The 22,029-nt window shown below is 42.4% G+C and overlaps 2 protein-coding genes across 2 annotated transcripts; both read left to right on the forward strand.

Annotated features, from left to right (window-relative positions):
• The first annotated feature begins 644 nt into the window (after positions 1-644).
• LOC105019324 lies at positions 645-2,490 on the forward strand. The gene is made up of 5 exons (XM_010885407.3): positions 645-706; positions 1,032-1,154; positions 1,243-1,297; positions 1,509-1,614; positions 1,708-2,490. The coding sequence occupies exons 2-5, from the start codon at positions 1,039-1,041 to the stop codon at positions 2,061-2,063; spliced, it is 633 nt and encodes a 210-aa protein (XP_010883709.1). The 5' UTR covers positions 645-706; positions 1,032-1,038; the 3' UTR covers positions 2,064-2,490.
• Positions 2,491-2,523: 33 nt separating this feature from the next.
• cep85 (centrosomal protein 85) lies at positions 2,524-12,827 on the forward strand. Its single transcript, XM_010885408.5, has 14 exons — positions 2,524-2,706; positions 3,709-3,808; positions 3,924-4,055; positions 7,317-8,056; positions 8,184-8,323; positions 8,483-8,600; positions 8,691-8,876; positions 9,141-9,293; positions 9,976-10,130; positions 10,215-10,332; positions 10,470-10,520; positions 10,608-10,715; positions 10,867-11,110; positions 11,268-12,827. Exons 2-14 carry the CDS (start codon positions 3,769-3,771, stop codon positions 11,429-11,431), a joined length of 2,349 nt encoding a protein of 782 aa, XP_010883710.1. The 5' UTR covers positions 2,524-2,706; positions 3,709-3,768; the 3' UTR covers positions 11,432-12,827.
• Positions 12,828-22,029: the final 9,202 nt, after the last annotated feature.

Here is a 22,029-nt window from a genome sequence, read left to right on the forward strand (position 1 = left end):
TATAGGTTTCCATCAGCAAGTCAACAGAGGCAAAGGCTCATTTGGCACAGCGGGTGTGGTATGAAGCCAGAACACAACAGCACGGTAGTAGGGGCTTGTCGATAAAATTACATTTCTAAAGTAGGCAAGTATGTAGAAAATAACTAGGGGATTTTACTTTAGATAGATGACAATGTTATCATTAGCCAGCAAAGTCAGTCAAAAATACCTTATGATGCTAATGTTAGATAGTTTAAATCTGTGGACTTTTATCTTATCTACCTGATGTTATAGGCAACTACATCCAAAATAAATCTGATGAAAAACTATGATAAAATGTGTAGCTACTTATTATTTGCCAAACTTCAGTATTACAATTTAGATTTAGAACCATGAAGTTTATTGAAATGCACTGAGTACATTTTCTGTTGGGCCTCAGCCCTAATATGCTACATGTACACAAAAAAGTTGTGTTCACGATTTTCATCAGATCAGTGCAAATGAGGGCGAAGCTGTTTTAGTGTATTCACTTTTATTGAAATCGAGAAGCAAAGAACTTAGCTTAGTGGAAGTGACAGGTGAACATTGCTACTGTGTTATTAACATAACAACTAAAGAGGTAGTGCTGAATTTCCCCAAATGCTGCTTCTATTTATTTATTAAAGCTGTGGGTCTACATTGATAGGGTGAAGTGTTCCTTTCACAAACTGGAGACAGGAATCAAAGGGTAAGCAACCAATCTATGGAGGTTTTACTTATAAGAGTTATTGTGTGCTATTTCACCATTGGCTTTTCTACACACATAGCTGATTAAACAGTATGTGGTTTACATACTCCTTGTGGACATCAACAAACGAACTTTAACATGCACTGTAAATTAAGAGCAAAGGATTTGTTTTCTTGAAAATCTATTCAAGAAAGAAAGTCCAGAATGTATTGTACACCTGTTTTCATATGTCCAGCCTTCCTGCCTCTGCCTTTTATATTGATTTGTATGTTGTGCCATAACGGAGAACTGAGTCTGATTGTCTTTGTATATCCGTGTATGCCAGGTTGCCAATGCCATGGCTCTGGAGACTGTGTGGAGAGTTGTCTGCAGTGGAGTGGAGTCTGTGTCTTTCATCCATTTTCCTCCTTCCCATTGCATTAATAATATGTGTGACACGTTCTAAACGGTAATACCTTTTCGTACAGTTTTACCCCTCATCCACTTCAGTGTAAACTTTGGGTCTTGCTGACATCTTGTTTGCATCTTTTCTTCAGGGAAAAGACATCCAGGTTGTCACTGGCTGAAATAGGAGACATTTCTGGGGAAATGGTGAGTTAGTGAACAAAATACCATGGAATGTACTGTTCATGTCTCCATTTCATTAACATTACCACTGACTGTAGGTTATAGATCTCTGGCTCCAGGAAAGACTCAAACCAACGTAAAGCTGGAGTTGGTCACCTGAATAGAGTTACTGGACAAAACCTCCAATCAATAGCTCCCTCTGCTGGTACTTACAGTATATTATTGCCTATTACAGCCACTGGATGATTCAGTTGAGGTCACAACCTCAGGACCAGTGACAACCATTAACAGACCAGCATCCACAAAACATGAGTCAAGAGAGTCCCAGAGAGTACAAAGTGGTGAGAGAGACAGTTTTTCACTACATTTGCAGTTTAAATATTTCCCCAAATCACATTTAGTTAATTAAAAGTGTTTTTGTCTCACTGTGTAAGGGTCTTTCCTGGGCCAGGTCACCCCAAGGTCAGTGAAATTGGCTTTGAGGCAGCTGCCACCTGTTCCTGAGCTAAATAAGAGCAATGTCAGACAACACAGCAGCTACACTGAGTCTGTAGTGTATGACATTGTGGCCCTGGATTTCTGTAATTCCTTGCCCACTGTAGACAGCAAAGTCCTTCAAAAACAGACCATCGAGGGCAGCAACCACACTGGAGAGGAATATGAAGAGGACGAAGTGGTATTCCCTGTCTATGCCGAGGTCAACAAAACCACAGTTCACTTGAACTCCTCCAGATATTCATCACTTTATGCCAAAGTGAACAAAATAGGGTCCCGGAATGTTGAAATCTGAATTGTTGCAGTGACTAACAGCAAATGCCTTAATGCTAAATACATTTTTTGTCAAAAGCTCATTTGAGATGATTGCATCAATGCCAACCTTATTTGGGTAATCTTGATGACAAGTGAAATGCTTTAGATTCAATAAAAAGAGTAAAACAGGAAATTCTGTGTAGCTCACTTACATGGGGCTTGTAATGCTGGGGTTGTATATTCGATTTCCATGGGTGGTCTGTAGGAAAATGTATGCCTTCCTGTACATTCTGGATTAAAGCATCTATTAAATAACTTAAATGTAAGTGCATTATTCACTCCAGAGTAAAATGCATGTGTACATTTTTCCTATGCTGTTTCTCAGACACAATGTCACAAAGACTAATTATTCATCTATCCATCCATAATGAGATCATATCAGGACCTCTGACTAGACCACGCTGAATGGAACGTTCCCATGTTCCCCTTCTATTTCAAAATGGGCGGGACTTTAAAGTTGACAACAAGCTTGAAGTGTTGTTTGAGTCAAACAGAGTCAAATCAGAAAGACGGTTAGCTAGCTTGCTAAAGTCGTAGAAGAACGTGAGCTGGCAGAGAAGAGAACGAATTATTTAGAGCAACCGAAGTTACTAAGGGATATATTATAAAGAATTGCAGAAAAGGTACAGTAGGTTGAGCTATCGTTATTATTTCAGTATTAGTTTTATTTTGTATCGCTGGTGATACTGGTGTAATTAACGCAACTTTGTTTAGTAATTTACATTTACCTCGCTAACTCAATAGCTAACACCTAAAAATCGTTACTTTACAGTTACTGGTCTGGAGTGGTGGTGAGTTAGCTGGCTAGCTAACGTCGTTATTCTTCATTGAATTAGCCAAATCCGCTTGTTTGATTTTCTTAGTTATTCTAACTTGTTAACAGTAGAAGGTAAACGAAGTTAGTTTGTGTAGTTAGGTAGTTGTTGTAGTTAGGTAGTTGTTACAGGCACAATTAGCTAAACTTACATAACTGAAAGATCACTAGCAAGTTAGCCGCGACGTCTACTACTGGTTCGCTACGTTAACTGCCGCCGAGTATATGTAATGTCTCTGATCATAGCTAGTCAGTAGCTACGCTAGATACTCTAGCGAAAACGAACGGTACTGTTGTGTTTAGCTAACGTTACTCTTGGCTAGTTACACATTACCTGCACCTAAACAAACAACGTATAAATCCCGGCGTATTTTTTACGGTGTGTATTCATTGTGTGTGTATCTCCGAAGTACATGGGCAAATTTTAACTGGTCTATATTGGACCCCCAGACTAGTTAATGTTGACAATGATTGTCTCTACTGACTGAACATTCTCATCGCCCACATTTTCCAGGCTCTATCACACCCCTGTATTAAACCAGTCAAGCTATTCTGTCTCCCCGTTATGTAATTGCAGGGTGTGTTCTTGCTAGCAGGGTGTCTGCCTGCCTTTCTGTCCAGAAATACACTATCATTCTGATGTTCCTTAGTCGCTATGGCTCTGTTAGGTAGTCTCTTGAGTAATTGCTGTGATATTCTATAATGATTGAGAGGGGAGGAATAGTTTTTTGTCCTTCCTATTCTTTTATCCCACTGCTCTGCACACAGAGTTCTAACGGTCTAAATGTCTGTTGTATTTTTTCCACAACAGGATTTTCACACAGATGTTTTCATGATATCACTCTCCCTTCTTGAAGAGTGATAGTGTGCAATGACCGCCTCACAGAGACACCTGGAGTCCAAGCTGGCTGGTAATACTCCACTTCAAAGTGGAAAAACAAATGGGGGGGGGTGGTGTCTGGTTGTTATAGCGTTATTAATGTCACCTTGTGGAATTTGGTTGTGCTTATCACGCATTTGTTTCAGCTGGGTTTCCCGACGTAGAGTGGCAGACGCCAGCTGTGTCGGAGAAGTTCCAGAGCCGCTTTGGACGCCGGCCCGAGACAGCGGTCAGCGGGGACACAGATCTAGGCAACGACCCGCCCGACAGCACCGAAGGTAAGAATGCCTACTGTGGCTTTGTGCCGTTTCCCACCGAAACACCCACATTCATGGTGTGACAAGGCCCCTGCATCAGAGTCTTCAAGACTTCCAGGTTCTAACCTATACAGACACCTTCCAGGATAAGTGCCTTCACACTAGAATGTTCTGTGTACATTACCCGCTGTCCTTGGGGTTTGTGCTTTTTGGAGGTAATACAAGACAAAATATCCACAGGGATTGTGGATCAGTGTGTGGTTTAAATGTTTCTGCTGCAGCAGAGCCACAGCAGACAGTGATGGAAGAGGTGAGAATGGGCTCCCTGATGTGTAGAGCTGGGTCAGTATTGACTCTGAGGTTATTTTTATTGTAACTAACTTGAAGGTTACTTTATACAAGTTGGCTCTTTGATTAAATGGTCCTCTGGTATTAATTTGAAATACCTTAGTTTACAAATGCCATGCATTCAGAGTTAGCAAATTATTGTCAAGAAACGTGTATGATAAAAATACTAATATTTTTTGATCTACAGCAATGCTGTTGTCCGATTGGCCCAGTACGAGGTTATGTGTGACCAGTGGAAAGTGAGAGCAGTCAATGTGAATGAAAGAGGAAATCCATTGGGGCTTGTTGACAGCAACGCCTCTCTCTCTCTGTGGCTGAAATCTTCAGAGCAAGGGGTCAGAGGTCAGCATCCTCTGTTGTTGACCAGCATCTATTTATAGGTGGTATGGAGATGTACTCAATGATCCTTGGGTGCTCGGGAGATTTGCACGGGGAGATTATATTCCCGGCCAAAAAATTTCCCTAGGCAACGATTCACCCCTCTGCTGGCTGGGCCTAATTGGGGAACAGGGTGTAGAATGCCTGGACCGGACCACTAAATGGAAACTCTGAACCTTTGCCCCCTTCTTCTTTGCTGAGTGACAGGTAATGCTCATAGATCAGCTGCATTGAGGGTTTTAAATTAGAACCTGGGTTGGCATGTTCTGGATCTGGAGGTGAATGGGATGTGTGTAAATATATGTTAGGCCGGAGTGCTTCATTTACAAGGGTTCCCAATGTATTTTCACCCCCCTGACCCCCAATATGTTCAGGAATGAACGTATCATTTTGTGTTCCATTTTGCAACCAGGAAATATCACTGCCATATCCTGGTTGCTGACTTTCAGTTCAGTCAATTTCTGTTTACAAGAGAAAACAAGCACTAAGTTGTGTAGAAAATCACTGTGTCATCGAAATCTCTCTTTAAAATGTTTTTTAAGTGTTTTTAATGCTTTTGTAAGTTGGTAAACCAAAAGTAAAAGTGAGTATTGCCAATGCACTACAAGGGAGGAGGTAATTTGAATGTGAATTGGTGTTGCTGAAATTCGTCTAACTTCCACAAGGTTGGAGAAAGTAAGGATTTTGTACTACTAATGATATTAATAACACTAAAATAATGATTATAATTACTCATAAAACCCTGTTTGAAATATATACAATTGGGTATAACTGCCTTGATTAGGGATTTTTTTCCATGTTGCCTTGAGAGACAATCCTTTCAGTTACTGGTCAGATTAATCTTATTTTCCTTAATCATCACGTTGCTTAGTTTATTCAAATGGCTCTGTTGTCCCTCGGCAACAGACATATGGTGAGCAGAGTGTTTGGAACATCGACTCGCATTAAAAATGTCGATTCATGAGAACCCTGGCAGTTCTCCCCCCTCCTAGTGAGCCTGTGGTATGTCTGAGGCATATGTTATTATATTGTGAAATTGGCAGTTTTCATGATTTAGGCTTCAAACACGCAGCAAATCATCCCATGATAATATCTGCAGACTGCATTACTCCATTGAACACTACGAGGAGTTATTTAACTAGACACTGTTCTGTTTGGGCCTAACCGCTAAGCAAGCTGGTGTTGCAGATACTACTGATTGTACACCAGCACTAACTGATAACAGTGCTTAGCAACAAGAGTCCCGACTTCTTCAACTCCTTTGTTGCATACGCTGGTGTGAAACGCCAAAGGGGAGGGTTAGGTTTAGCCATGGGCCTAGTGTCAGAGGTGAGTCTGACCAGTCAGCCTTCATAGGGGCTGATGTTTTGTTATTCTGCCAACTATTATTTCTGCTAGAATGAATAGCATTGGTCGGTATTTGAAAAACTCCATTGAGATCCTGTTGGAGAATGAACTCTCAGTTTCACACAGTTTATTCTCCCTCAGCATGTCAGAGCGGTTTGGGCTTGTCCTGCTCAGACTGAGATGCTCATCAATCAAAGCCTGGAGGACAAGCATTTTGACTTGAAGAATGTTTTCCAGCCTTAGTTTTTTCTCCAGTTTCCTCCTACTTTGGTTTCATATGTAATTGTTATTTCTTACTGCCATTGCCTTATCCAAATTAGACATCTTAAATGTTTTGGGGTGGGGCGGGTTTTGGCCCCGCAGTCCACGGTGTCAGAAGTGTACAGGGCAGTGGGAGGAGGCCGTCACAGATCCCACTGTAACCAGAGAGCCGGTCTATAAATAGCCCTAACCTTTCCCATGCGCGTCTGTTTGTGTGTGGTGGCTGAGTGCTGCACGGCCTGGCCTCTAGGACAATACAGAAAGTACAGGGACTGCAACAACACTGTCAGTCTACATTTCAGCATATCCCAAGACCTTGCCTTCTCCCTTCGCTGCTCAAGGAAATTCCAGCAGAAGGAATCCGACTGCAGCGGCTTTCCTGCCTTGTAGGGCGTTTCTCCCTGTGTGAGTGTCAGGTGAGAAGACCCCTGTCGGTTGGAATAGCCAGCCGACGTCCGTTTGCCTTTAAGCTCCTCGGTTCGGTAACAAGGCCACAACGGGTTTCACCGTCTGGGGATGAATGCTTGTTCTGTTTGCCGTGATCTCAAGCGAACTAAACCGGCTTGTTGAAAGTTTACGTGAATTAGTCCTAGATGCTGCCCTTTTTTTTTTAAACTCTTTGGAGGATTAAGTGCATATTTAATTTTTCCCCCTGTTCGTTTTGGCTGGGGTCTAAGTATTAACCGGGTTCTGGTGGCGTCACCTGACAGGCGAAGCAGGCCGACTCCAATCCTGTTGTGTGCAGCTTTACATCACCTCCTGAAAATAGACTGGGTGGTACACCAGCCTTCCGCAGAGGAATCAAAACCCAACTTTGCTTGGAGACGGCGTGATTTAAAGTCTGTTTGAGCCCAGCGGCAGCTGAGTGACTGGTTGCTCCACCACCTTTGTTGTTAATCCATGAATGACACTTTAAAGGTAACAGTTCTTCTGTTTTACCTCCACCAGACAGTTCCGGCAGCAGCCCCTCGTTCCAGCCCATCCGCAGTCAAATTCCCATCCCCACCGCCCATGTCATGCCGTCCACGGCCGGAGCCCCGGCCTCCAAGCCCCGCCCCCGAGACGAGTCCCTGTCTTCTGCCGAACCCCAGACGCTTTCATCGGGCTCCCGAACGTCCAGCGGGACCTCCAGCCTCAAGTCGACCTCCCTCTCCAAATCGGCCTCCTCGCCCAACCTGGACATGGCCCAAAGCGGCCCGGGGGAAGCCGAGCACTCTGCGCCCAAGCCCGACTGCCTAAACCGCTACCGCAGCCTTGTGAACGGACTGGACCACTCGCTGTTCCCCCCGGGGGACCGGTCTCGCCTGGACGAAGGCCAGAGGTTCGACGTCCCCGCTATGGAGCCCACCATGAACCAGACTGCTCTCCTGGGTGGCTACTGTCCTGACGTCCGGCTGCGGCTCCAGATGACCGGCCTTGGGGAGACTCCGGAGGGCAGCAGGGAGGCCTATGCGGCGGCCATGGAGCACTCGTACAAAGCTCTCCCCGAGGCCAGGCCGGGGGAGGCCGGCAGCCAGAGGAGTGGCTACCCCAGCTCCCTGTCCCTGCAGACCCAGGCCCTGCTGAGGGAAGCCAAGGCCTATGAGCACCTCCCGCAGGACAGGTGCAGCGAGCCACACGGCTGGCAACAGCAGCTGCAGCACAAGCAACAGCTGGAGAGCCTCCGCATGCAGGTGGAGCAGATGCAGGTGAGACCCGGGAGCAGCTAGCATGAGCCGATTGGTTGATTTAGAGACAATTTACACCGTGGCCGCAGCATGCTTCTTTAGTGTGTGTGTGTGTGTGTGTGTGTGTGTGTGTGTGTGTTTGTGACAGATGATGACTGCCGGTGTGGGCCAGTACCCCTCTGTCTACTCCACTAACATGAGCTCCATGCTACCGGAGACCAGTAAATGGGACGCCGTGGTGAAAGCCAACGAGAGCATTCTAAAGGAGAAGGAGCTTGTCATCGAGAGGTACATATCCCGTTAGTCCAAATCTAGACCAAAACCATTTTTACTCAACTCTCTGATTAAGCATTGACGTTTATTTCCGTTTCGAAACGGTCATGACCCTCACCGGGCCGCCGTCCGCCGGGTCTGGTCTGACCGCATCTCTGGGCCGTGTGGTTGTAGACAGAAGCAGCAGATGTCTCAGCTGGAGCAGCGGCTGCGGGAGAGCGAGCTGCAGGTCCACGGTGCCCTGTTCGGCCGCGCCGCTCCGTACGGCGACGTGTGCCTGCTCCGGCTGCAGGTGAGCCAAACACGCTCACGTGCTCCTTCCTGTCTGTTACCATGTTGTACCCTGCGAGCGCCGTATTAACCTCCGCCGTTTGTCCTCCAGGAGGCTCAGAGGGAGAACACCTTCCTGCGGGCCCAGTTCGCTGAGCGCAGCGACTGCGCCGCTCAGGAGAAGGCGGAGGCGGAGCGCCGTCTGGGCGCCGTCGAAGCGGAGGTGCAGCGCCTGAACGACGCGTTGAGGGAGACCGGTGAGAGGCATGCAGAGGAGATGAAGAAGCAGGAGGAAAGGGTGAGACGAGTGACCGACACATCCAACTGCAAAGTAATGAGACAACGCTTCTTTAAAACAACACAGATTAGGACCAGAGAAAAAGGTGTTTTCCCATCCTTTCCCAAAACAACGACAGACTGAATCATAATGAATGGAATAGCCCAAATGCTGTAACACTAACATTGGCAGTCCAGCTGTCAATGCTATAAACCGATTGACTTTCCTGATGTGTGTGTGTGTGTGTGTGCGCGCGCGTGTGTGTGTGTGTGCGCGTGTGTGTAGATTCGCAGCCGGGACAAGCACATCAACAGCCTGAAGAAGAAGTGCCAGAAAGAGGCGGAGCAGAACCGGGAGAAGCAGCAGCGCATCGAGACTCTGGAGCGCTACCTGGCTGACCTGCCCACCATGGAAGACTATCAGAACCAGACCAAACAGGTCAGAACCACACCCAAGGGGGGATCGCGTCCTGCTGGTTTGAGGGAGAAAAAAAGTTGTTTTCCTTACATACAATTTATCCATCTCATTCATTTTTGGGTGAGGAAATGAACTCTGTATACTTGTAAAATGTCTAAAACCAAAACTTGTTACAATCGTAGGAGACCAGCATACTGGTTACTAACTAGGTAGCTAGGAAACACCAAAACATTCTAAAGAAAAATTGCCCATTATCTTTTATTTTATTTATAATTGATGGCGAGGGAGAAATCTATTTTCAGATCTGCCTTGCACTTTGCTCAATTATTGTGATACCCCGTGGTTAGAACCAAGACATGTCTAACTGAGAACAGGCTTGGGATTAATGTCCAGGGAGAACTGTGTCCTCTTACCATAGTTTTGTTTCTACCTGCTGATGTATCATCTCTCCAGGATTCACAGTATTAACCTACATTCTCCTGAAGGGACACACATGATGTTTCCATGTGTGAAATGTCCCCAAATTGAAAAAAAATAATACTAATGGGGACATTATTTCTGTTGCCATTCAAAACAATAAAATGTTTTCGGGGGTTAGTTAGACCTAGGGTGTGGGTTAGGGTTAGTCAAAAAAATTTTTTTTAGGGCAAGCCACCATCTCCATTTAGATGTGTGTGTGTGTGTGTGTGTGTGTGTGTGTCAGCTGCTGGAGGCAGGGCAGAGGGTGTCCCAGCTGCAGGCCCGGGTCAAGGAGCTGGAGGTGTGTCTGGAGGAGGCTCGCTCACACACCCGGGAGAAAGACACCAAGCTGGAGGAGCAGAGACTCCGGGAGAGAGAGCTGCTCACCACCGTCACCAGGTACATGCACTCTGAGACACACACCTACCCATATAACCTGCCTGTTTGTAAAAGGACCCGTTTGGTAATCCATTTGCATGTCAGTTTACAAGAGCGCGTTCAGGAGGGCCTAGAGGACGGAGCCAGGTTACCCTCCCTGGATGTAGAGAAACTCAGAGCGGAGAACCACATCCTCAGGGAGGAACAGCACCGGCTGAAAAAGGTCCCCCCTTCTCTACACCCACACTGCAGCTCTTTAAATGACTGTTCATATGGCCGTTGAGAAATGACAGCAGGAAGTCGTTTTTACACATAGCGTTGCTGGTTCTGAAAGGTTCTGTATCTGTGTTCTCACTACAGGTGGTGGAGAAGCAGCTCCGGATGATGGAACAACTGGGAACTCAGATCAGAGTAGGTCATTGTCAGTCAGTTTATGCCTTGGGCCATGTTATTTTTGCACTCTACATGGACTTAGTAGGTGTGTGTCTGTGTCTGTAGTCCCTGGAGGAGCAGGTGTCTCAAGAGGAGAGCAGCTCCCATGCTCTGAGAGAGGAGGTGTCTTCTAAAGACCTGGGGTTACTGCAGCTCCGTACAGCCATGAAGGAGGTAAGGTGGTGGCATAATCTTTGTATTGTACTGGTCTAATAGTGGTCTGCATTGTCATGTTTACAGGGAACCATTTTTAATCTGCCTAACGTTCTCTGGCAAAATAATTGGTTTTGAAGGAAATGTGAGATTCTTTACCTTGTCCTGCCAGCTGTCGGCCCAGAACCAGGAGCTGATGGAGCAGAACCTGACCCTCCATGAGCGCTTGGACGACTCCGAGCTGAAGGACCTGGACCGGATGCCGTCCTCGCTGCGGCCAGCCGGGGCCCGCCTCACCCAGCGCCTCCACGGGGAGATGGCCTCCTGCCTCAGTGACCTGCGCTCCCTCTGCAATGTCCTGACCCAGCGAGCGCAGGGCCGCGACCCCAACCTCTCCCTGCTGCTCGGCATCGCATGTGAGCACAGACCACTACACTTTAGGATTTCTTCCATTCTGTTAGATAAAAAATTCTGCCCCAGTGTGTCTGTCAAAGTGTGGAAGATGTCAAATGAATGTGTATTCCGTTAAATATATAATTAACATTAAGGCGGTGACTGTTTTCCCTCCCTCAGCTCCTCCACCCATGGCCGAGGAGGTGGAGGACTGGCTGAGTCCCGAGATCCTCCAGAGGAAGCTGACCGAGGCCCAGCAGCTGCGGAGGGACGTGGAGGAGCTGCGCACCACCGTCTCGGACCGATATGCCCAGGACATGGGGGAAAACTGCATTACCCAGTAGCCCCAGCTGCTAGCTTCTCTAAAACTGACTAAATGTGGGTCACACGCTATAAGTCAAACAGTAACCCAAATGGGCTACGGGAAGTAGGTGGAAGAGATGAGGGTTGGAGAAAGCCTGCTAAAGTTTCTGCTTCTTATACTGTACGTCTCTACATTGACTAAGAACTGGAATGATATGTTTAACTCTAGTTAGGAACGGTCTTGTATTTCAGTCCAAGGACGATGAGATAATTTTTGTCAAACCAGAATGTTCATGTTTTTATATTAATACAGATGTTTTACTGAGACCTTTGTGTTGTCAGAGAGGCCCTCTGCTCTTTTGTGCGACACATGTGGATGGTATTGTGACACTATTTTACTCTTAAAATCTTTCCTGCTCTGGGGAAGAAATGTCGGATGTGGTTGACAATCAACTGAAAATATTGATGGTTTTGTGTGATTAGGGAGTTACTAACTGGCCATTATTTAAAATGGTACATCGTTGTGACATTGGACTCAGGCATGTGGGTGGCTTTCAAGCTGTTGTAGGGACTGGACTGAAAATGCATTCTATTAGCATTACAATGGATGTACCGTTCGCAGACATCAGTCCTTTCTGTACAATTACACTACTTTCTGAATGTTTGCAGATGTCTCTCAGGTGGTGAGTGGGCTTTGGCGATCAATCGTGCCTTGCTGTGCTTTTGCTGTCATTACCACGCAAACCAAAATACTACCAGGCAAATTTGCTATTGGCTTTCTTGATCAGAACTCAACCAAGTGTTTCAACCAAGAAAGCAGCTCTATACATTCCATTGCTTCAGGTGTTGTCCGCTACAAGCATGTATCGAGAGTCGCAGATAATTATGGGGAGTCGTCTGGAATGATGTCTTTTTACACACTTAAGTTTGTGTGTGCATCTGGTTGGGTCTAGTATGTTTGATCTAAAAGGACATGGGTACTGTCATCTCCTGTGCCTGCAATAAACTTAAACACTGGTTTCTACTAGCAATGTGTCTCCATGAAATCCAGGCTGATGCTATTACTTTCCAGAACATTTGTTTCGCAAAGGAATAATTGTTGAACTTATTTTGTTGTTTGAAAGTATGACACATGAATGAAAACACTAACTATTGCGTGATTGAATCTCGTTTGTTTCAAGAACAAGAAACATTGGTTTAATCCATTGAGGAAATGATGTCTTGTTAAACAATGCTTCCCTTTGATGAACACTGGGAAAGATAATTCAGTATTTGACATTATCTAGACAGTACGAATGGGAGTTGTCATTATAAGCTTCAACAGTCAGCCAAACTTGCCTTGTCACAAATTTTTGCAAAAAATGGAATGTCTATATTGCATATATTTTTCTCCATTGTATTAACACATTTTAGAAATAAAGGTTTTTTTTCTTTAAATTTGCTCAGTGATGTCTCCTTGCTGTGGTTCAAGTTACATCAACAAATGACTGCTGTATACAGAGGTTAAAGGGAAAAGTTTAAATCCAAGAACTGAAACTTCACTCAGTTTCAAATGGACAGTTTGTGGAGCTAAGTTAATATCCTGTTTTATGTAAAAATGAATTAACATGCTCTCACTACTGGTCCAGTAACTAGGATTAATGCAGGTAACGTTTTAAAAAGATTCCACTTCATTCTACTCTAACATTTATAAAAAATTATAGTTAACACTCCACATAAAGTATAGCCTCTTTGTGAATTATGACATTCATAACATTCAATAATAGTTGACATACTTTTTCATAATCTGTCTTAATACCATCATGACATATGCAGATGTGACATTATGTTAATCATGAATATGACCAGTACAAATGTCCTAATCGACAAACACAAAGCAAACAATTCCATCAAAACATACTTATAAACATACTGATTTCAGGAGCAGGATGTGACACTTGGGTCTGATACTTACATAATTATGATAGTCACAATGCTTCCACACACTATCAAATTGTGTTAATGCTTGTTGACATTTGCATAAAGTGAAGTAAACCTTTTCAAGTAAAAGTTTCACAGGATGGTTGAAGTGATTATTGATATTGTCATAAAGTGTGTTCAGCTATTAACACAGAATGTCAATAGCACTTCAGTGGATTTATAACAGCCATATGTCATAACACTAACATGAATAAACAAGACTAGTAAACAGGTGTGAAGCTTTAATATGCAAAACAAGATGATAGACTTAGGTTTGTTAAACAGACAATAGGTTTGTTAAATCTTCAATAATTATGTAAGCATAAATTGTAATGATGCCAAATTTAACGTTATGTTTAGCAGAAATTATAGTGTTGTATTCCCATCCCATATTTCTAAACAGCTCAATTAAAAGGCAAAAATATGCATTCCCAAATTGTGAAAACTTCAATCTTTGAGTTTCATTACAAAAATGCAATCTCTGTGGGTGCGTGTGTGTAGTATAAAAAATGAAAACCAATGTCCTGCTTGCCCCCTCTTGCAGAACTAAGACAGCTGTCACACATCCAAGACAGAGCAAGAGAGGGGCCGAAGCGTGTTAAGGGTTCACCATAAGTTGCAGTGCATGTAAACACACAATATTCTTCTAGTTTTCTTTTTTCTATAAACAGCTCCGGAAAAAATTAAGAGCACTGCACCTTTTTCTTTCCTTTCCAAAAAAGTTGAAAAGTGAGGAACAGAAGGGTTAAAATTAAGAGACCACTGCAAATTGAACACCTCTGTTCAAAACTTTCCTTTTCAAATTTTTTGGAAAGGAAAAAGTTGAATGGTCTCTTAATTTTTTCCGGTGCTATATTTTGTAGCCACATTTTTCAATGTGTCCAATTCATGGTGTATTCCTTGTTGTAAAACTCCTCAGCTGGGGCAGTATAGTTGATGACAGAGGTTTTGCCCTACTTATGACCTATTTCACCCAGTATGAAAGTAGTGCACTAGGAAGAGAATAGGGTGCATAAAACCTGAAGGTTAAAGGTCATCTGATTTCCATGGCTGACAATTGAGGGCAAATTCAATCAGTGACTTAATGTAATGCAGACTTTTGTGCCCTTACATCTCAAATGCCTTTTCTTTGCTGATTCAGTCATATAGCGTGAACTCATTCAAGATAACATTAAAGAGACATGTCCTGACCTATTCAGGCTGTGTTGTCCTTTGTTTCAGTGTGCTGCAGTCTACTGTTTGGATTCCCACTGGTTAGTGCAGGTACTTCAACAACTGACAGAAGACCGAAACCTCCGATGTCTCCAGACCTCCACGGAAGTTCTGGGATGCTCAAAAGTTGGCATAACAGTGGAGAATTGGTAATATACAACTCTGTAAAAAATTAAGAGAACACTGTAAAATGATCAGTTTTGTTTTGTTTTATAAACTACTGACAACATTACTCCCAAATTCCAAACACAAAGATTGTCATTTAGAGTATTTATTTGTAGAAAACAACAACAAGGCATAATAACCAAAAAAAGGATGCACTGTTTTCAAACTTCAAATAATGCAAAGAAAACAAATTCCTATTATTTTTTTAACAACAATACTAATGTTTGAACTTAGGAAGAGTTCAGAAATCAATATTTGGTGGAAGCTTTCATACGTTTTGGCATGCTCTCCACCAGTCTGTCACATTGCTGTGTCTGTCAAGTAGCTCAGCTTTGTTTGGTGACTTATGACCATCCATCATCCTCTTAATCAAATTCCAGAGGTTTTCAATGGGGTTCAGGTCTGGGGATTGGACTGGCCATGACAGGGTCCTGATCTGATGGTCCTCCAGCAACACCTTGATTGACCTGGCTGTATGGCATGGAGCATTGTCCTGCTGGAAAAAACAATTCTCAGAGTTGGGGAACATTGTCAGAGCAAAAGAAAGCAGGTGTTCTTCCAGGATAACCTTGTACTTGGCTTGATTCATGCATCCTTCACAAAGACAAATCTGCCCGATTCCAGCCTTGCTGAAGCATCCCCAGATCATCACCGATCCTCCACCAAATTTTACAGTGGGTGTGAGACACTGTGGCTTATAGGCCTCTCCAGGTCTCCGTCTAACCATTAGACGACCAGGTGTTGGGCAAAGCTGAAACTTTGATCAGTCAGTGAAGATGACCTTACTCCATTCCTCTATGGTTCAATCCTTATGGTCTTTTGCAAATTTCAGCCTGGCTCTTCTGTGCTTCTCATTGATGAAGGGCTTTTTTTCGAGCTTTGCACAACTTCAGCCCTGCCCCTAGGAGCCTGTTTCAAACAATCCTTGCCGTGCACTTCACTCCAGCAGCTGTTTGCCATTCTTTATGTAGGTCACTTGATGTCATCCTATGGTTGTTGAGTGACATTCGAATGAGTTGACGGTCTTCTCGGTCAGTGAACAGTCGTTTTCGCCCTCTGCCAGTCTGTAGCTTTGTTGTCCCCAATGTCTGTTGCTTGGCCTTGTTCTTATGAACCACCGTCTTTGAGATTTTCAGGATGGAAGCAACCTAACGCTCACTGTATCCCTCTGCCAGTAAAGCCAGAATTGAACCCTTTATTTCCTCACTCAAAGCTTTTCTTTTCAACTCTTTTGTCATGCTGAATAGTTACTTTTTATATTCAAATTACCTTTGAGGTATTACTTGGACTGTTTTTGCCCTCCAGCTGGTCCTATTGCAAGAGGATAGTGATGACCACAGTAATGGTTTTTATACCTTTCCCCGTTAAATTAGATTTGGTTGAGGTAATCACCTAATCAGTACCTCATTAAGTAAAATTATGTGTGGAATGGCTGCCATACACGTAGAGATGCTGATTTAAGAAAAATTAGGAGTGGTTTCTTTTTTCCGTGTAAAGAAAACAAGAGTGAGCAGGGAAAACACGTCTTTCATTTCTTATGGGATTCACATTCAATTAGATCATAACAGAATGGCACAATCATAAAACAAAACAAGGCAACAAGGACAAAAATGAACTGACCCCTGTTCAAAAGTGTGCATACCCTTAGTCCGACCATGCAACTCATTTTTGTTCAAGTATCCTCGTATAGTGCTCCTTGAAACAACCACAACGTCTCTTTCCAGAGCAGCCTGTATTTCTCCTGAGGTTACCTGTGGGCTTTTCTTTGTTTCCTTGAAAAATTATTCTGTCTGTTTTGGTTGAAATATTTCTTGGTCTATCTGACCTTGTCTTGGTATCAAGAGATCCCTGAATTTTCCAATTCTTAATAAGAGATTGAACAGTACTAACTGGCATTTGCAAGGCTTTTGATATATTTTGATATCCTATCCTATTTTTTATAAAGTTCCATTACCTTGTTACACAGGTCTTTTGACAGTTCTTTTCTGCTCCCCATGGCTCAGTATCTAGCCTGCTCAGTGCATCCACGTGAGAGCTAACAAACGTATTAATAAACTCATTGACTATTTATACACAGACACTAATTGCAATTTAAAAAGCCACAGGTGTGGGAAATTCACCTTTAATTGCCATTTTCACCTGTGTGTGTCACCTTGTGTGTCTGTAACAAGGCCAAACATTCAAGGGTATGTAAACTTTTGATCAGGGCCATTTGGGTGATATCTGTTATCATTTTGATTTAAAAAGGAGCCAATTAAACCACTGAGTGATAATAAATGGCTTCATATGATCACTATCCTTAAATAAAAACATTCAAAATCAATGCCAAAATTTCACAACTTCTGCCAGGGTATGCAAACTCATGAGCACAACTGTACCTTAAGAAAATAAATAAGAAAATGAACAGAGACCTGGTTCAAGCCCCTGGACATGTCCCCTCTGCCTGCTTGGTATTCAACCACTGTTTCTACTACTGAGTTTAGATGGCTGGCTAAAATGTATCTATAATACTCAATACTTCTACCATACTGTTCATACACCCCATGCTACTCTTTCATAAAATGTATGCTATTTTAAATTTGTATGTATATTATTGCCATACTTGCCATATCTGTAATACTCAATACTACTACCAATATTGCTGCTAGTTTACAGTACTCTTTTTAAACTGCTGCTATGCACATTATGTATATTATTGCTTTATCTTCTTACCTTTATTTTTGCTGTGTATACATCTTTCTCTTTAAATTCTCACCACATATTTGTAGCGTGCTAAACCACCATTCATACGCTTATTACACTATAATATTCAATAACTCAACCAATTGCTGCTAGTTTACACTTATATATATTATTGCCATACTTTCCATTTCTAAATGTTCAATAGTACTACAAAGATTGCTGCTCTTTTTTTGAATCTGCTGCTAGTGTACTGTATTTTTGCTTTATGTTGTTATTTTTTGTCTTGGCTATATTTTTTCTTATATGTTCTTCTCTTAAACTCTCACTATGCAGATGTCAGTTACCATGTCATGAGAATTTCATTGTGCAGGATGACGCGGTGTTGTTCGGTGCATTTGAAAATAAACCTTGAAACTACCTGTCAAAAAAGTTGACATGGCTAATTTTCAGCTAGAGTGTGATGCACAACAAATGTTTGTAATTGCATCTGGTGTATTTTACTTTGTTTAGGGCCCCTAGCCTTTTAGGGGCCCTAAACAACATTTGATTTGGGGCCCCCTCTCCCCCAGCGGTCAGAGGCCCTAAGCGACCCCTTATGTCACTTATGTCTAGAACCAGCCCTGCCTCTTCATCCCCTTTGTATGTGGTCGATCTATTAAAGGTGTGAAGTGGTGCACATCCAGACAGTTGCCAGAGGTCCAGGCTATCATGGATACAATGAGTGAAACACTCTGTTTCAACTCCATGTGATTTATAAGATAAAACAATGATGTGTTAGCATCAACATGTCTTCTTCAGGTTGTAACGTGAATGCTCAATGTGAATGGTTATGCTTACATAGACAGCCAGTGTAACTTCTGTAGACAAACACAACAAGGGTTGTGTCATATTAATAAAAGATTAACATGTGGAAAGAAATGTATTGCTATTATTTTTATTGTATTTTGATGTGTTTAGATACTATTTACATCTCAATATAGCTTACATTTTAATATATATTTGTTTCATTATGATTACAGTTTTTAACAATCGCTATGACAGTTTTTTCAATACATTTAACAAGTTTCCTAAACTCTTAACACGGCTAGCACAACATCCATCTTTGTAGGCTATACATTTAACACATTTCTTGTTGCTTTGACACAAAATGCATACAGTTAACACAAATTTAAAATGCTTGAACTTCTTTTACACACAAGCTCAACCAAGACCAAAACAATGTAATTTTACAGTCAAATTTACAAATGCTTTCACACTGTATGTCAGAACAGATAACACCATGTTCTAAACCTAACCTTACAGGCTAAAGTCAAGGTAAACAGCTGTGTATATTGTGAATTGAAACACAAATATATTCCCTGTATCTAATTCCATTGCTAATGAGAAACAGCTTATTGAAGTTATACAAATATATGATTCCCATCTAAGAAGCACACTCAGGTGTTGAGGTACCTTCAATCGCATGATCATATGTTCTAAAAGAGTACTCTTTGGGCTGATATTGTGTGGAAAAGGAACAATATGGAGCAACACAAAGAAAGAAAGAAAGAAAGAAAAAAATGCCTGCACGACGGAGAGGAAGACGAGTACCAGGACAAGGGAGAGGAGTGGGACAAGGACAAGGGAGAGGAGTGGGACAAGGACAAGGGACAAGGGAGAGGAGTGGGACAAGGACAAGGGAGAGGAGTGGGGCAAGGACAAGGGAGAGGAGTGGGGCAAGGACAAGGGAGAGGAGTGGGACAAGGACAAGGACAAGGGAGAGGAGTGGGACAAGGACAAGGACAAGGGAGAGGAGTGGGGCAAGGACAAGGGAGAGGAGTGGGGCAAGGACAAGGGAGAGGAGTGGGGCAAGGACAAGGGAGAGGAGTGGGGCAAGGACAAGGGAGAGGAGTGGGGCAAGGTAGAGGATGAGAACATGTGGCCAAATGCAGAAGACCGGGCAGATTAGAAGATTACTTTGTTTTTGTTATTATTATTCCAGTGCTTTTTCTGTTTGTATATCTTGCAGCAATGTCCTTTTACAAATAAAGTCTTTACTGCAGCAATTCTGTCTCTGTCTTTTTTTTTTTTTCATAAACTGTACATTCTATAAAGCTACTCTAAGATGGTCATTCATTTTTTGTATTGAATTTCTGCAGCAAAAGAAACAAAATGCATGCATTTACTAAACCCTATGTAGATAGGCATCAAAAGAAACTGCAGTGCAAAACACAATCTATGATCAATACAATATACTGTATATTGTATAAGGGCAGACCTGATACATAAAATAATGCAGTTTCTGTAATTTTAGCTGATGATAGTGTTTTTTTTGTCATTGTGTTATGATTGACTAAATGTTCCTGTTGGAAGAGAACATGTGTTAGTGTTTTGAATAATTATTTGATTTTGAATCATGTTTGCAGTGTTTTGTTAGACATAGTGTATTGTGTTAGAGTATTATTGTATTTTGTAAATTAGTTTTGGAGTTTAGTTTACAATGTGTGATTTTGAGCATGAAATTAACCGTTTTGCCAATTGTGTGTTTTAGGTGTGTTGGTGCATTAAGAGTTTAGGAAACTTGTTAAATGTATTGAAAAAACTGTCATAGCGATTGTAAAAAACTGTAATATATATGAAGCATGAAGCAAAATTAGCATCATAAACAGGGAACATCATATATACAAGATATATACAGTGGGGCAAAAAAAGCCACCAAAGTTCTATTTTGGTTTCATCTGACCATTTGACATTCTCCCAATCCTCTGTTACTGATGGTAGCCTTTGTTACTTTGGTCCCAGCTCTCTGCAGGTCATTCACTAGGTCCCCCCGTGTGGTTCTGGGATTTTTGCTCACCGTTCTTGTGATCATTTTGATCTTGCATGGAGCCCCGGATCGAGGGGGATTATCAGTGGTCTTGTATGTCTTCCTTTTTCTTATAATTGCTCCCACAGTTGATTTATTCACACCAAGCTGCTTACCTATTGCAGATCTACAATTTTGTTTCTGGTGTACTTTGACAGCTCTTTGGTCTTGGCCATGGTGGAGTTTGAAGTGTGACTGTTTGAGGTTGTGGACAGGTGTCTTTTATACTGATAACAAGTTCAAACAGGTGCCATTAATACAGGTAACGAGTGTAGGACAGAGGAGCCTCTTAAATAAGTTGTTACAGGTCTGTGAGAGCCAGAAATCTTGCTTGTTTGTAGGTGACCAAATACTTCTTTTACCAAGGAATTTACCAAGGAATTCATAAAAAATCCTACAATGTGATTTTCTGGATATTTTTTTCTAATTTAGTCTCTCATAGTTGAAGTGTACCTATGATGAAAATTACAGGCCTTGTGACGGTAATTTTATCTATCAGAACTCTTTTAGAAGGAAGTACAGAGACGAAATGCTCTTAGCACAAATTAACAGTTCATTTATTAAATCTTTTGCAAATGAGAGAGACACGTCAAATGCTTACAGACATAATCATCCGAGGAGTCTCTGACTCAAAACATCATTTCAACAGTATTTATTACATAGACAAAGGGGTGTGGTAAGATGCTGTCCTATGTCAATAAAACACATTCCCTTTGTTCTATCACACAAGTCAAATGCTATCTTCCCCCACCTTATCCTTACTGCCCCCTGTTGTGTATCTTCTCCTATCCTGTCCTAAAACCCATTGATCTGCATCTACCCCCATCCTGCTGGAGCTTCATGTTTACCTCAACACCTCATACTTCCTTTCCCACAGCACAACCAACATTCCTTTTCTCATCTAAACAGTTGCTCAGTCGTTTAATCAGTTAGAATACATTATTAAAGACATTTCCACAACAGCCTCTCTCATCTTTTTAAGTGGGAGAACTTGCACAATTGGTGGCCCCACTGTATTTTTTTTGTGTGGTAGGCATGTCCATGAGAATGGCCTGAGGTCAAAGTCAATATTTAGACCACTAGGGGTCAATGTTTTCAGATAGGTGATCAAGTAGGCCGCCATCTACAGCTCTCAATGTTACATCCTCTTCTAGGTAGTCACTTCCTCAAATTCAACGTATTTCTGAGAAAGACTGGATGGTTAACTTCAACAAAGTGTGTTTCTGCTGTCAGCTCATAGTTTTTTTCAAATAACACCCTTTGTCTACACTTCTGACAGCATATCTTTTTTTCTCACACTCTAGAGTCTAGAGTGTTGTGTGTGCAGTTCAATTGCAGAATGTGCAAGCGTTCAACATATTTTCTTTGTGTGAGAACAATTGTGCTCCACGTTGTCCTTGGACCTTTGCCCATGTAACACCTGACGTCCACCTGTCCCCTAGGAGCCCTTAAAAGAACTTCTGTCTCGGCCCTGTGCTGTCAAGTCATCCAAGCCATGTACCTTAGTGTTTTAGGCAGTTGGACACACACTAGCTTACACACAGACATGCATTACAGTTTTTTACAATCGCTATGACAGTTTTTTCAATACATTTAACAAGTTTCCTAAACTCTTAACACGGCTAGCACAACATCCATCTTTGTAGGCTATACAATTAACACATTTCTTGTTGCTTTGACACAAAATGCATACAGTTAACACAAATTAAAATGCTTGAACTTCTTTTACACACAAGCTCAACCAAGACCAAAACAATGTAATTTTACAGTCAAATT

This window comes from Esox lucius, chromosome 20, assembly GCF_011004845.1.
Source record: "Esox lucius isolate fEsoLuc1 chromosome 20, fEsoLuc1.pri, whole genome shotgun sequence".
NCBI classification, from domain to species: Eukaryota; Metazoa; Chordata; class Actinopteri; order Esociformes; family Esocidae; genus Esox; species Esox lucius.